Genomic DNA, 16,130 nt, shown 5'->3' with positions numbered 1-16,130 from the left:
GGGGGTGAAATTGAGAGGGGGTGAGGGTGAGGGGTGAGGGCAGTGAGGGGGTGGGGGTGAGGGTGAGGGGGGGTGAGGGGGTGGGGGGGTAGAGAGGTGGGGGGTGAGAGAGGGGGGTGGGGGGGTGAGAGAGAGGTGAGGGGGTGAGAGGGTGGGAGTTCTTGCGACAGGTTGCAGGTGAGGCTGGTAAGGTCTGCAGGGATCAGCAGCTGCAGGAACAAGAGCAGGCTGTGGGAGAGACCAGCAGGCTGCAGGGGGGGGGGGAGGGGGACGAACAGGCTGTAGAAGGGACGAACAGCCTGCAGGACGGACGAACAGGCTACAGTAGAGACCAACAAACACACGAGCGGATTGGTCCTTCGTCATCCTACAAGGGTCAAGGATAACCACTCTCTCATATCCTATTTAAAGCCTCCGGTATGAGATGGGGTCAAAGTGCACACCGTCAGTAGTCTCTGTCAGGCTACAACAGACTACGGGAGACTACTACGTGCCAAGGCAGTAGAGACGACACAGTATAATACCAAAAATGCCTTTATCCAATGATGTATCAGGTGTCGCTATGTAATGATACGCCACCTTGTTGTGTTTACGGTGGCCTTCGTGAAATACATCGCCAAGGTCACTCTCATTATCTGGTGTTCCTGACCTTCACGTGGTTATAGTGTCTCCACGTTTATTTATTATTTTATTTCTTTTTCTTCTTGTTCTTCTTTTCTTCTTGTTCTTCTTGTTCTTCTTTTTCTTCTTCTTTTTCTTCTTCTTTTTCTTCTTCTTCTTCTTCTTCTTCTTCTTCTTCTTCTTCTTCTTCTTCTTCTTCTTCTTCTTCTTCTTCTTCTTCTTCTTCTTCTTCTTCTTCTCTTCTTCTTCTTCTTCTTCTTCCTTCTTCTTCTTCTTCTTCTTCTTCTTCTTCTTCTTCTTCTTCTTCTTCTTCTTCTTCTTCTTCTTCTTCTTCTTCTTTTTTCTTCTCCTTCTTCTTTTTCTTCTTCTTTCTTCTTCTTTCTTCTTCTTCTTCTTCTTCTTCTTCTTTCGTTAGCATTCAAAGAACCGACCACTCAACAATGGCGTTTCTCAAACCCAACCTCCTCTGCCCCCTCCCCCTCCCTCATCCTCCCCGTTTACCTCTCACATCTTCAACATTCTTCTCAGGAGCACCAACCCATCTCCATTCTCTCCTAACCCACGTACTACCTAATCCCCCTCAGAATCTAACCATCTCCTCGTAGTCTTGACCCCAATATAGAGGGTACAAGACCCTCCCTGACCGTTTCTGTAGTGCCAACTTGCTCTAGCACTACAAATCTGCCTTTTAGTATCTGAAACACGTTTCCATCCCTTTCCCCTTCACGTGATAACCTTCCCCATCAGATTACAACATCCCCATTCCTATTCTCCATTAAATTACAGCCACCTTCCTTTCAGATCACAACTTGTCCTATCAGATCATAACCTGTCCATCAGACCACTGCCGCCCTATTAGATTATAGCCTCCCCAGTATCAAGCTTCTCCCCAGTACTCAACCTTCCTGAGTACTAAACATTTTAGGACCTTCATGTGTGTGTGTGTGTGTGTGTGTGTCTCCTCTCCTTATGTCATCTGTCGCTCAGTGTACAGTGTTGTGTCGTGTAGTGTAGTGTGATGTTGTGTCGTGTAGTGTAGTGTGATGTTGTGTCGTGTAGTGTCGTGTCGTGTGAAGACAGTAGGTTCTGGTCAAAGGTCTGGGGACAGCTGGTGCTTGAGGCGGACGAGTCCAGCTGGTGGGATTCTGTCGGAGACAAAGATTAATCTCTGCTGAGAATATGTTTACACACGTGTCTCTAAGAACAAAATCTTCGTGTACATCTGGGAAAGCTGTGTGTGTGGGGGGTTATCTCTCTCTGTCATATTAGGGGTGTTAAAGCAGACCCTAATAACACCACAAGTAACACCGGCTTTACTACTTTCCCTCGGGATAATTTTGACCGTATTGAAACAAAGGAAAATGAAGAAGAAGAAGAAGAAGAAGAAGAAGAAGAAGAAGAAGAAGAAGAAGAAGAAGAAGAAAAAAAAAGAAGAAAAAGAAAAGAAGAAGAAAAAAGAAAAAAGAAGAAAAGAAAAGAAAGAAGAAGACAGATGAAGACAAAAAGAACAAAAGAAAAAAAATAATAATAATATAAAGAAGAAGACACAAAACACAATGTGGACAGCCTTCACATTCCTCGCTGATAACAACAGCTCTTAACATTAAATTATGAAGGAGAAAAAAAAAGATTAGTTAAAATAAAAGATTGACAAGTTTACCGTGTGTGTCTAATACGAGGGAGACAAATATTGTGTTTATGTTTATATGATCTGTGTTTTTTTTCTTGTTTTATGACCGTGTTTGCTGAGTTCTTCTTCTTCCTCTTCTTCTTCTTCTTTTTCTTCTTCTTCTTCTTCTTCTTCTTCTTCTTCTTCTCCTTCTCCTTCTCCTTCTCCTTCTCCTCCTCCTTCCTTCCTTCCTTCCTTCCTCCTCCTCCTCCTCCTCCTTCTTCTTCTTCTTCTTCTTCTTCTTTCCCACATGTTCAAGAGAGGTTAATTTCACCATTTAATTCCAATACACCCAACCCCAATCGCTCATATATCCATCCAACCCATTCGAGTTAATGATGATACCTCATTATACCTCAATAGTAACGTAAATATATGAACTGTATATCTGTCGATCACGAGTGTATGATGCGTGACCGACACACCTGTAGTGATCGCTGATATGTACCTGTAATATCAACACCTGGCTAAGTTGCAGGTAAGGAGTCAGTGTTTCTTCCTTAGTAAATGTCAGTGGACCTTGATTTGGGTGATCGGGCGTGGGTGGAGGGGGCTGGGAGGGGTAGGGGAGGGGGAGATGTTGAGGGTGAGGGGGAAGGAAGGTGGGGTGGAGGGAGGGGGGAGGGTAAGAGGATGAGAGGAAAGGATGGGGGTAGAGAGAGGGTAGGGTGGAAGGAGGGAGGGGGGAGAGAGGGGAGGGGGTGGTACACCCTCACAGTCCAGTCACGTTGCTGACCACCTTACCTGCTGACTCTCCCGTTACCTCCTGCTGACACTCCCACCACCTGCTGACACTCCCTTACCTACTGATATTCTCTTACCTGCTGACACTCCTCACCCCTGCTGACCCTTCACACGTGTCTTGGACTAATCCCGTATTATCACCCCTTTCCCCCTCCCCTCCCCTTCCTCCCTTCCCTCCCCCCTAAACCTTCTCTGAGGAGGGTATGTGCGTTCCCCTTGATCCACCTCACACAATAATAAGAGATAATTAGACACAGGTGATAAAACACACAGGTAAATAATATAACCCTTCTTCCTAAAACACCTTAAGAAAAAGTTACATTCATATCGCTTATATTTTTTTATATCTAATTCTCTCTCTGGTAAAGCAAGAACTTATACCGTACGTGAAGGTAAACAAACAAAACAAACAAACACACGGACAGCAACTCATATCAGGTAAATCCAATTATCGTCCAGGTATTTAGTCAATTCTCCTCTTGACTACCTGTCCCTTCTGCGGTAGAGGCGAAAGTTGTCCCCACAAGGTCACTGTAGGGATGGTAGCTTTAGTGGTCAGCTCCTGGGAACACTACACCCATCTTTATTAACGTCATTATTCAGTGGACCGTGTGTGTGTGTGTGTGTGTGTGTAAAGCTCTGAAAGTAAACATGTACAATAATTTAACTTTGGTTGAGGACATCTCCCTAAAGTTAAAATATTTGTGTACATGTTAAAGGTTTTAAAGTTAACATGAGATTGATTTTTGCACACACACACACACACACACACACACACACACACACACACACACACACACACACACACACACACCACAATCTAAACACATTATCGTGCCAAGTTTAAACCTCTGACATGACTCCTTATATGAACACAGATTACAGTAAAGATAAATAATGTTTGCTGTCCAAAAATACCTTTACAAATATCATCCTTTATAGCTTTAATAGTGAAGACATTGAGCTGTAAGTTATCGGTAATTTAACTTGTCACAAATCATCAGAACTATTAATGTTCGATGTTATTTTAATAGTGTGTATTAAATTGACTCCTCAAGGACGAATTTATCTTGTGGTGAAAGTTTCAACACTATCTTAGAGACGATAAAAACCCACAACAGCTTGTCATAACGCGTGTAACTAGCCACTGCGTGTTAGTTGCGTCACACCATAAATCAAGGAATTTTGCTGGAATCGGCTGGGCACATCTTCCAAGCAATGCCTTTAGGTGGCTGGTTGGTTCTGTTAAATAATAAAAGTAGTAAACATTTCTACTGGTTCCTGCTTCGCCTTCTGCAGTACTCAGGTTGGGTCTAGGAGGAACGTGCGAGAAAAAATAAAATACAAATCTTTCGTTCCCGACGGCGTGTGTGTGGCGACTCCTCGGTAAAGGTGATAAGGTGGCAGGTGAGGGACTTCTCTGCCCCGCGGCTGATCCTCTTACCCAACAGTTTCAGGTGGTCAAGGAAGACCACAACCCGGGAGACTCCACGTCCCCTCCTGCTGCTGTAGCTGAAGGTCATCTTGGTTGGTAATTACAGCATTATGTACCTAAAGATTATTGGTAGCTTACGTTAGGATCACCCAGGGTCAGCCTCATACCCCTTCCTGCTCTCTGGCTGTGTAGGGGCGGCCGTAAACGTGCTTGAACGTGACCGGAGGCAAAGGTGGGCGGACAACTAATGAGCACAAATCATTCCTATAGTCGTGCCGGAGTTATCATCAGTAATACGTCTCTATCTACTTCCTCTAATACAAGCTGCAAAAGCGTGATCAATTATTGCATCTGCCTCCTGTAGCACCGAGGGAGGCGTTGATGTACAGGGAGGAGGATTAAGGTACTCAGATCCGGCGGTAGGTGGCGGTGGTGGTGATGGTGGTGATGATGGTGGTGGTGGTGGTGGTGTTGGTGCTGGTGGTGGTGGGTGGTGTTGGTGCTGGTGGTGGTGATGGCGGTGGTGGTGTGGATAGTGGTGATGATTGTGGTGGTGGTGATGGTGGTGGTGGTGGGTGATGGTGGTAGTGGTGGTGGTGATAAGGTAGTGGTGGTGGTGATGATGGGGTGATGATGGTGGTGATGGTGGTGGTGTTGGTGCTGGTGGGGGTGATGGCGGTGGTGGTAGATGGCGGTGGTGGTGTTGATGGTGGTGATGATTGGGGTGATGGTGGTGGTGGTGGTGTTGGTGCTGGTGGTGGTGCTGGTGGTGGTGCTGGTGGTGGTGGGATGGCGGTGGTGGTGTTGATGGTGGTGGTGGTGGTGATGGTAGTGGTGGTAAGATGGTGGTGGTGGTGGTGATGATGGCGGTGGTGGTGTTGATGGTGGTGGATGATGGTGGTGGTGGTGATGATGGTATGATGATGGTGGTGGTGGTGGTGGTGGTGATAACCGGTGTGAGGGTAAGGGGGGGGGGTAGGTAGCTGCAGTTACAGAGATAGTATTCAGTGGTAGTGATTGGAGTACTCGATGTAGTAGTACTATTGTTGAAGCCGTGAAAGTATTAGTAATGTTTTTACCTACAGTCGTGGTTGTAGTGGCAAATATATCACTTTAGGTGTAGAGATAATAATGATGGGAATAGTTAATGACGAATTAGAGAGTTTAACAAGAGAAGGAAAACTTGTAACACAGAAAGATCTTCAAAGTAACACATGACAATCTTATAGTAGGAAGTCATGTCACGATGACTGGGTGGAGGTATAGTAGAACAATAGAAGCTTATGGAGACAGGTATCGGGGCAGGTCGGAGAGGAGGGGGGCGGTTGGTGGAAGACCTGGTTTATCCTGGCGGAGGTGAAGGTGAGCTGGTGGAGGAGCTTGGCCTGGGTTGATCTGCCTCGCCTGCCCGGATACTACACACCAGTCCTGTCCAACCCGTTCTTCTTCTTCTTCTTTCTTCTTCTTTCTTTCTTCTTTCTTCTTCTTTCTTTCTTCTTTTTTATAGAATTTTCAGATATTAAGGACGGTTTCCTAATCACATTCCGTAGACCTGAGTAAATGTTGTCATCCAGTAGATTTCAACACGATAACATAATTACCATATTTTAACCCGACCAAACTAACATAACCTTTGCTAAATAACCTTGAGTTTTGTCACTTGAGTAGAAGACACACAACACAACTACTTTCCCTGTTAAATAAACAAGTTGAGAGTCTTCCTTGAATACCTAACACTCACTCATTCGTAATCAAGGTAAAGATGACGACTTTATCCTGATTAACACACGTAGCTAATGCTTCGATAAATATCAAGAGGAGGGGGAGGGGAATCGTGATAGCCTGGGTGATGGAGTGGTTTTTATAAAGGTCTGTTAAGTGTGTGTGTGTGTGTGTGTGTGTGTGTGTGTGTGTCGGAGGTGTGGTTTTAGAGATGATGTTAGGTAGCGGAGCCTGAGTCACGACCCACCTACGTCACTCACCCACCCTAACCCACCCTCACCCACCCTAACCCACCCACTCTACCTCACCACTCTCGCTTTTTACCCCCCACCTAACTGTACAGTACACTGGACAATCATCTTCTAGGACACCTGTGCCTGACTCAGAGTATGAAAATGGAAAAGACAATGTACAACAGAGCCACACAGAATCTTACCTTACCTTACCTTACCTTACCTTACCTTACCTTACCTTACCTTACCTTACCTTACCTTACCTTACCTACATCTCGTATTGACTACCGTGCAAACTATATGAGTCGAACATTATGTAAACAATAAACACCAACATTGTCTATACATTCTTAAAAACAATTATTTAAGTCATATAAAATTAATGTCTGTTAAAGTATTTCTTATGTGTTCACTTAGTTATGATTATTTCTTTCACCAATAATTAATATTTCTTCTCCTTCCCCCAGCAGGAGTGGAAAGCCCCTCACCGTCACCTGCGGAAGTTGCGCCTGAATCCTTACTGCAGGAGCCACGTCAGGGTCATCCAATCACCTTCTCGGACGATGACCTCCCGACAGATGACTCCAACCCTGACACGTTGGTGATCCACAAGTGCTGCCCTGAAAGCAAAGTGTTCGATCACGCCACCAACACGTGTCAGCCCAGCCAAGACCTTACCTTCAGTGTACCAATATTCACCGTCGATTATTACGGCATGTATATGGAGTCGAACCTCACACGGGACCAGGTTAGTGTGTGTGTGTGTGTGTGTGTGTGTGTGCATGTCTCTTAATCCTTCTATTATTTATCGAGAAGTACATTAATTCTTTTCCCAAATTTCTGTTACATATGTGTAGATAAAGACAATTTATTTGACAGTGTTAGACAGAACCGTTTCGTCACCTTCAGTATTTTTAGTCTATATACCAAAACGTCTTCCAGAGAACAATGTCAATCTACCAAACATTTCTATTCTTTATAATAACTTCATCATCCTCCTCATAATCCGTCTGATACGATGAAAAAAATTCTTGAAATTGCTTAAATTCGTCACACCAGCACGAACGATGATCTGTGGTGGTCGGCGAGTGTTAGCCTCCAAGCTGTGTCTGAGAGCTCTATGAATGTCTCTCCTGCCTGCCTGGTTGACTCAGAGAAATTTGGCTTTAGGGAAATTTTCTGGTGTGATGTTGCCGGGCGTATGATTATTTCAACAACAATAACATTAACAGCTTTAAATACAAAATGTTATATTCGTAGATAAACAAACACATTTTCTTAGACCTGTACGTTATGTTGGACGTCAACTGATAGCAACTCGTCATGAAGTAAACACCACGTCCTTCCACTTCTCCCGGTCCCAGCCACTCACGGTAGACTACAACATGACGCACACACACACACTACTGTCTGTTGGTTAATGACGCCTCCAACATTAACCAAATTTCTCCCTTTTTTATCGTTTATTGGATGTAATCGACAATTTTAACCACAAGATAAATTTTGAATAAGAGAAAAACTTAAATTTACGAACCTTTATCCTATGATTCAAGTTTCTGTAGAGGGACAAATTTCATATCATAATTGTCTTAATGTTTGTGGTGTGTCGCTAAGTACTTTTTATTTTTACTACTTATAATCATTAGTACATTTTTTTATTCAGTTTACAGACTTTTTAAACCCATAAAGAAGACTTAAAAAAAATCTATCTGGATATAATGAACCAAACTGATTATTGACGCCAAGGAACATGATTGACGATGGGATAAAACGGAGATGAAGATGAAGTAGAAATACCCCATCTTCCCCACAACCAATGTTTTACGTGTCATGTCTCTCAGATATGTTGAGAGGAGTTGGTGTAGTGAGGATGACGTTGTTGTTTACCGTGATAACTTTCCATTGTACACGTTCACTAGACCGTAGAGATCTTGGGATTCTTGAGTTATATAAAATTGTCACCGTCTTGTATTACAGATAAAAGCAATTCTTACAACACGTCTTTATAGGTTTGGACTCAGATTGGTATTTTTTGTGTTTCATTGGAATTTCTATCTTCTACAATGATTCATGACTGTACATACTATACAATTGGTTCTGTAAGATTCGAACCCACGTCTCTCAGATGGGGAAAAGACGACGACTCCCTTACTTGTCATCTGAGTGGTGTTGGTTGTGGAGGTGTTTGTGCATTTCACTCACGGTGTTGTGGGCTTCTGGGTGAATTCATTATTGTTGATTTACTGGATTTCACTCAAGTTTTAAAAGAATTCTTAGTCACATACAAGAGATGGACAAGTTCTATAAAATACGTTTTTAATTATAAATTTTCTTATTAAAGTTGGAGTTTAAAAAATTATGCCAGGAAAACAGATTTTTTTTAGGGGTTAAAGAAAACGGTGACATGAGACAGTCTCCAGCGATGACTACGTTAATTTACAGTAACACCGACTCTTGTTGGATATTCGCTCTTGTTTATGGACAGGATTTTCTTGGATGATTTTCCAATTTATTATACAAAGGAAAATCATATAAACCAGGTGTGTACGGCAGGTATGATCAGTGTAATAAACATAGTGTGTACGGCAGGTATGATTAATGTAATAAACCAGGTGTGTAAGGGCAGGTATGATCAGTGTTATAAACCAGGTGTGTAGGGCAGGTGTGATCAGTGTAATAAACCAGGTGTGTAGGGCAGGTGTGATCAGTGTAATAAACCAGGTGTTAGGGCAGGTATGATCAGTGTTATAAACCAGGTGTGTAAGGGCAGGTGTGATCAGTGTAATAAACCAGGTGTGTAGGGCAGGTATGATTAGTGTACTTCCATATACCGCAGGCCATCCACGCTGTTGGTAAGGTCACTGTAGCCTTCATTCACCTCAGTTTCCTGGTAGAGTCCATCGGTACACACTTAGCTTTTGGATTAGTGACATACACTCAGCGGCGAGGAACTGGCTGCTTCCGCTCGTTTTTATTTAATATATACAGGAAATATTTCTGATCTGTTTTTTTTTCTTCACTCTTGTAAGAACAGCAAACTCAAGAACGTCAACACACACACACACACACACACACACACACACACACACACACACACACACACACACACATTCTCCCTTCATTTGCTGTCACTCATTCATTTTATCCCCTGTAAGAGACCTATTGAATTAAGTACTGAATGTATTTACAAATTCTACGTGTAAATATCAAAATATCGTCCCAATTAAACTGAACTGCATTAATCTGTCTTCTTATCATCGTCAGGGAATTTACCATAATATTTTACCTAGAAAAATTTTTCATGAAGTTTATAAAGACTGAAGGTAAGAGGTGTACCCACAGGTGAAGCTACAGACGGAGATGCTGGGGTGTGAACGTTACCTTCTGGACGTCATACCTGATAAAAAACCCGAGTTCGACTTCCGGGTACTGGACACGGGTCAGCTGTGGGTGCCGGAGTACGAGAAGTATTACGATCCTTCAAACTACTGCTTGGAGAACTTTGTGGCCAACGCCAGCGTGAAGGGCTCCTCACACATCCAGGGCGCCATGGTGTGTGTCCTGGAAACTGAGGTGGAGACTTTCGATCCTACCAAGATCCCTGTCAGGAAATGTTGTATGCATAACGAGGTTGGTTGAGGCATTGTGGTATTATAGAGAACACACACACACACACACACACACACACACACACTCACACAAAACAGTCCATGTGGAGTGGTATCAAGGATAATTTTCTTTATTGCCTTTGTATCTGTTGTACCGAATGTTTTTCCAAGAAGGAGAGGTTAGCACATATAGGGTCAGGTATTAGTACAGTCCTCAGGAAGGTAGAAGTAAACATTGGTCATTTTCTCTCCGCACATTTCTATTAATTTACAATTGAATATATCTAACCTAACCTAACCTAACTTGGTACAGTTCAAATAAGCGTTGAAGGTTCATAAGGCTCCGTGTTTACTTCCCCTATAAGGTCTTATTTCCGTGGCTGGAGGGAAGGAATGTAAATATAATCTTTCTTTTATCTCTCTGGTTGTCATGACTCGTTAGTCCTGTGTTAGCATGAGACTTTACGTGTACCAGGAAGACTCAATTGCACATGTGACTCTGTGTGTAATAATTATATCAGCGTGTATCATGACATTACCTCTCCCCTTCCATGTCAGGCTGTAGGAACACTTGTGAATCCAGTCCCAGCACCGCCTCTCTCTGTTCACTGAAGAGGATCAGAGTTCTTCATCCACCACTTTGGCTCAGCCGTGCAAGGGCATAGGTCCATGTCCACAAGCTGGGTTGGAGGGCGGGCGTCAGAGGAGCAGGAAGTCGGAGGGCAGGGGGAGGGGTTAGATGGGGGTATGAAGGGGGAAGGGTGAGGGAGTAAATTGTAAACTGCCCCCCTCCCCACATGTCATCCCTTAAGACAACACACATGTATCCAATGCCACACAAAATCAGAACAGCTCCTCCTGCCTCCAGTAAACAGTAGTGGCTAAGTCCTTGGAGCAGCAGTGTGTTGTCCTCCATCAGGAGATGTTAGTCATATGAAGTAATAATTGATGTCCCTTTATGACAACACCAGAACAACTATCCACCTGTCTATTAACATATTCTTCTTCCATGACAGGTGTACGACACGACGATCAGTTGTACACTACGTGCTAATGTGACGGACGCACCCTGGCTTGTGCCCTTCAAGTCGGCGCAGGTGCCCTCTGCTGACGTCCACCTGGTCGACGTCCGCCAGCCGCCTTACTCCCAGACTCACGAGCTGGTGCCCAACTTCCAGGTGAGTATAGGGGCGGCGGAGGGTGTGGTGCTAATAATTGTGTCTACCTGAGAGCAGCAGAGGTAGGTGGGTGAACTTAATGAACATCTTGTAGTCGTCAGCCACCTCAGTACTTCAGTGATCCGGTAAACTGTCCGCTAGAAGTACACTTGTGTCCCAGTGAACGAGTTTAATAATTTCTGTACTCATTAACACGTCACAGCTTCGGCCATGGTCTAGTTTAGATTGAAATGTCTGCTTACTGAATATGGAACAAAATTATAATGTTAAGATAATTATAATGTTAGAATTATACTATGCTGCACCTAACCTAACCTACCCTAACCTAACCTAAAATATTTAGAAAGTAAACTTGAACTCAGTAGTCTTCAGGAGAATTCAATAAGGAGAAAAAAAGAGAAAATATTTCGTTTCTCAGAAGTTGTAAAAAAATCAATTAGAGTGAACACAACTTTGGTTTTGTAAATTGCACGAGTTTAAATAAGAAAGAATTAAGAATTTTGTCAACTGACCAACAAATTTTAAAGGTACTCGAGTTTGTCATCTTAACTGAGCATGTAAGAACATATTTAACTGCCTTACTTAACCTCAAACAAAACAATTAACCTAACCTAACACTAGGACTCTCACCTTAATTAGAGACGTACAGTAATTAATATTTATGAGGATAATTAGCATCCATAATCATTGTGGATCTGAGCCATGAGTCTTCCTATCCCTGTGCCTGGCAGACGTGTGTGGGTGACCAGATGGGGTGGCAGGTAGACGCCTTCCACCTGGAGGAGGAGACAGGTGGACTCTTCGTGCCCCACCTTGACCGCGTCATACCTGAGAACCAGTACTGTATTGAGGACTTCCACACCAACGGGACCCTCGTGCCCATGGTGAGTGTAGTGGGCAGGGGGGGTAGTGGGGGTAGTAAGTGAATGGTGAGAGAGAGAGAGAGGAGAGAGAGAGTGAGAGAGAGAGAGGTGAAGGAGAGAGAGAGGTGAGAGGAGAGGGAGAGTGAGAGAGAGAGGTGAAAGAGAGAGAGAGGTGAAAGAGAGAGAGGTGAGAGAGAGAGAGAGAGAGAGAGAGAGAGAGAGAGAGAGAGAGAGAGAGAGAGAGAGTTCAGATTCCCAAACCACTAAATGTTACCACAGTTGATCAAGACATCGTTGAACCACACCCCCGCGTTATCTTCCTCCTCCAGGCATACGTGTGCGTCAGTGTGGCGGAGAAGCAGCATCTACAGCTCCTCCAGACCCCCGGCTGCCAGACTGAGTCCTGTGTACCCAAGTGCTGTCAGCTCGGGGAGATCATTGACGCCGCCTCCAGCAATTGTGTGTCAGCCAGGGAGTTCGTCTTTACTCCCTCCGTCTGGCACGAGAACAACACCCACTCCATGGTGAGCCCCCACTTAAGGTCAGAGGTCGATGTGGGTAGGTCAGGGGGGGGGTTTAAGCATGGGTCAGGGGTGGACATGGGTCAGGGGTGGGAAGAGATCAAGTTGGCAATAAAGGTCAGGAATGCTACAAAAAACGACCTCCTTTCCATTTACCTGACCTTGATTTCCTTTCCTCAGTATCTATCATATATTAAAGACTGCTGAACACTATGACTGTTCCTTCGTCCCTCTGTAACAGCTGGCTGGGGCGGACTACGGGTACGGCTTCCCTGAGTGTGAGGTGCAGCTGACGTATCCTCAGGAGCGTGTCCAGCTGCTAGAGCGAGGTTCACTCCGCTACGTCAGCAACAACACAGACGAATGCGAACCAGAGCAAGTCTTCACGATACCCCGGGGAGAATTCTGCATAGACCAGGTACTGTAGGAGGTAGTCTTGTAACCTAATTATACCCAGGTACTCCAGGTAACATTCGTGTAGCTTTGTGTGTCTGTATTTGTCAGTTATTGTAAGGATATGTTGTATATTATTAACGTCATTATCACCAACATACTGTATTCATTATCAAACTCAAAATTACGATTTAAGGAAAGATTAACCTAAATTTTCTCATACACGGCGGGGTAATATTACTATAACCTTCCCTGGCAGGTGTTGTATTCCACGGGTGAGGTGAAACAGGGAGCCGGGTTCTGCTTCAGTGAAAAATGGGATCACCTGGGCAAGATGGAGAAGCAGCAGGTTAATTATATCTACTCAGCGTTCCTAGCCATCTCCGATCTCTTCATCTTAGTGTCGTTCATCGTCTACCTCACCGTTCCTGACCAAAACAAAAGAGGACTTAATAAAAATGTGAGTCCAGCTTAAAATAAATAGAAATGTTTCCTCTATTCGTTACTGTTGATAATAATTCACCATGTTATTATACCTGTACAATGGTCTAATTTATCCCAGGTTAAGTTGGCTCACTCTGTGCTGGGACGTATTCTCCTCTGTTTCCTGTTTAGTTTGTTCTTCGCTTACCTGTTCCTTATCATCATCAAGCTCTTCTCTGATCCCATCAACCTGGCCTGTCCTAGTGCCTGTATAGGTGTGGGTAAGTAACATCTATCTTATTAACATCTTAAGGTATAGTGAAGATTAAATACACGGTTGTACAGTACATTATAGCCTATTTTTGAAAGATTTTAACCCCTCCCCCCCCTTCCTTTGAGTACATGTTATCACCTTTAGTACAAGTTTAATCCCCGCGTAAAAGAACTTTTTTCCTCAATAAGGTAAACTTAAACCCATGATTACGATAACTATCAATAAAAAAAATAATAATAAATCAAATCCCAAGATGCTCTACCATCACAGATTCTTAAAGATGCTGTGTTATCTTTGTTATCTCCCCTACAGGTGTGTGTATGTATATGTTCTTCATGGCAACCTTCTTCTGGCTCAACGTCCTCTGCTTTGAGCTATGGTGGAAGTGCGCCAGGTAAGTTATTGGTGATGTTACCTTAATACAATATGACATTACCTGAGACTCTTGCTGGATGGTGTCTCTCTTTCGCCGCAGTGACTATGTGAATCTTCTAAGTTTTATGATGATTTAAAGTTTGAATGTGTGTGTGTGTGTGTGTGTGTGTGGAGTGTAGATAGTCATATAATCATGGTATATTAACACGGTGTTCATCAGGCAGGAGAGCTCTAGTGGGCGACGCTGGGTGTGGTACCAAGTGTATGCTTGGGTCTCTCCTATGGTGTTCGGGGCCGTCTCCCTCATGATGGAGTTTACCCCTTCCATCAGTAACTGCTACATCAAGCCCAAGTTTGGTACTTACTCCTGCTTCTTCAGCTGTAAGTCACTGTTTATGGTCTCTGTGTACTTTTGTTTTGCTTTATCATATTTCCTCTTTTCTTTATACGTTAATATATTCAATACTAATTCCTTTTTTTTAACATTGTGTTGTGTACATGTTGCTATTAGATCAACGTACGTGTTTATATAGTTTATTTGAAGTTGGAATTATTTCTGGTTTATATTGAGATAATTTATTTTTATATGATTGTTTCTTCATTTATATTCAGTCAGTAATGCATATGATATGTGCTTTATGCAACCCCCCCACCTCTCTCTCTCTCTCTCTCTCTCTCTCTCTCTCTCTCTCTCTCTCTCTCTCTCTCTCTCTCTCTACACACACACACATTAACACTTCATCTGACTCCACCACATACTGAGGCCTGATCCTCCTCCAGATACCGTCACCCACAACAACGGGGCTAAGTGGGCCTACTTCTTCGGGCCGGTGGCGGTGTTGCTGATGGCCGACCTGTTGTTCTTCATCCTGACGGTACGCTCCCTCCTGGTCACCGTCCAGCAGAGTCACAAGGGCACCGTCCAGAAACAGACTAGGCAGCGGCTCAGACTCTGTTTCAAGGTAACTTTTTCACTATTTCAAGGACGTGTTTATGTTTGTGTTCATGCATCCACGAGTGTATAAATGAATGCGTATGTAGGTTAGGTTAGGTGTGGTTAGGTTAGGTCAGGTGTGGTTTTAATTTGATTTTTATTTTTCATTTTTCACCAAATATGATGTTAGCAAAATACAGAACCGAAAGAGACTTATTACAGAACCCATTGAAGAGAAAAAAACTAAATAAATAATTATCTTTTGTTTGGTGACTGATATCTTGTTGACGACACTGATACACAGTCGTGGTGGTCGTCTTACTAACGTGTTGTTGTTGTTGCCTCTCAGCTGTTCCTAGTGATGGGGATCAGCTGGTTGGCGGAGATCATATCCTTCCAGCTGGGACCCAGTACTGTTTGGTACATCTCTGACGTCTTCAACTGCTTCCAGGTAACTTCTTCAATATGTTAAAATGTTCAGCCCCATTTATTCGTCTTTTTCTTAATCACATCACCTAATGTATTGTGATATCTTCCTTCTTCCGTGTTATTGATAAACTCTCTCTTACATTTTATAAGTTAACATGTCTCACAAGGTTAAAATCAACACGACATATTACATTACGGAACTTTCCAGTAAATACAGTCAGACGAAAAGTGTCATACCTACAGTCACTTAAGGTTAAAGTTTGTTATGGAAGACCAAGACTCACACTGGGTCTCTTTCAGGGCTTCATCATCTTCCTCATCTTTATCCTGAAACCCAAGATCCTGGAAGCTGTGAGGGCGCGGCTGTGCGGCTGCTGCGGCTCGCCCCCACCAGCCAAGCCCCGCGGTACGAACGCCTTCAGCTCTGTCGTTCTCTCCAACTCTGCCAGCACCGACGAGTTCTCGCTCTCTAATCAGCAGCTCTCCTTTGCTCACATCCACGCCCACAACCGCCTCTCACTCTCTCACTCACAGAACCAACTCCCTCTCCCTCTCCCTCCGTCCAGAGTACATAAACAGCTCTCACTCTCCTACAGTCGGTCTTCTCAGCCACACCCCGGCCTGGAGAACCAGTCCTCCAATTCCTTTGCTAAACAGCTACGGCCCCAAGTTGAGCCCGGGCCGCCTCCCACCTCCGCCACGTCCTCC

At 43.9% G+C, this 16,130-nt stretch overlaps 1 protein-coding gene across 3 annotated transcripts in view; it reads left to right on the top strand.

The window, feature by feature from the left end:
• LOC121856551 (G-protein coupled receptor Mth2-like) overlaps positions 1-16,130 on the top strand; it is a 103,739-nt gene that overhangs the window by 80,648 nt on the left and 6,961 nt on the right. The window contains exons 3-15 of one of the 3 annotated variants that reach the window (XM_042352152.1): positions 6,892-7,172; positions 9,767-10,054; positions 11,049-11,210; positions 11,942-12,094; positions 12,403-12,597; positions 12,836-13,012; positions 13,247-13,447; positions 13,550-13,691; positions 13,997-14,078; positions 14,280-14,440; positions 14,840-15,021; positions 15,343-15,444; positions 15,723-15,828. In XM_042352152.1, the coding sequence (XP_042208086.1) occupies positions 6,892-7,172; positions 9,767-10,054; positions 11,049-11,210; positions 11,942-12,094; positions 12,403-12,597; positions 12,836-13,012; positions 13,247-13,447; positions 13,550-13,691; positions 13,997-14,078; positions 14,280-14,440; positions 14,840-15,021; positions 15,343-15,444; positions 15,723-15,828 (2,232 nt within the window). Of the gene's footprint in view, positions 1-6,891; positions 7,173-9,766; positions 10,055-11,048; positions 11,211-11,941; positions 12,095-12,402; positions 12,598-12,835; positions 13,013-13,246; positions 13,448-13,549; positions 13,692-13,996; positions 14,079-14,279; positions 14,441-14,839; positions 15,022-15,342; positions 15,445-15,722 lie in introns of all 3 variants that reach the window. The other 2 variants (XM_042352151.1, XM_042352150.1) reach the window with 2 other exon arrangements.

This window comes from Homarus americanus, unplaced genomic scaffold (assembly GCF_018991925.1).
Source record: "Homarus americanus isolate GMGI-L3 unplaced genomic scaffold, GMGI_Hamer_2.0 scaffold936, whole genome shotgun sequence".
NCBI lineage: Eukaryota > Metazoa > Arthropoda > Malacostraca > Decapoda > Nephropidae > Homarus > Homarus americanus.
Note: the sequence above shows the minus strand (reverse complement) of the source record. Positions and strands in the feature narration are given on the sequence as shown.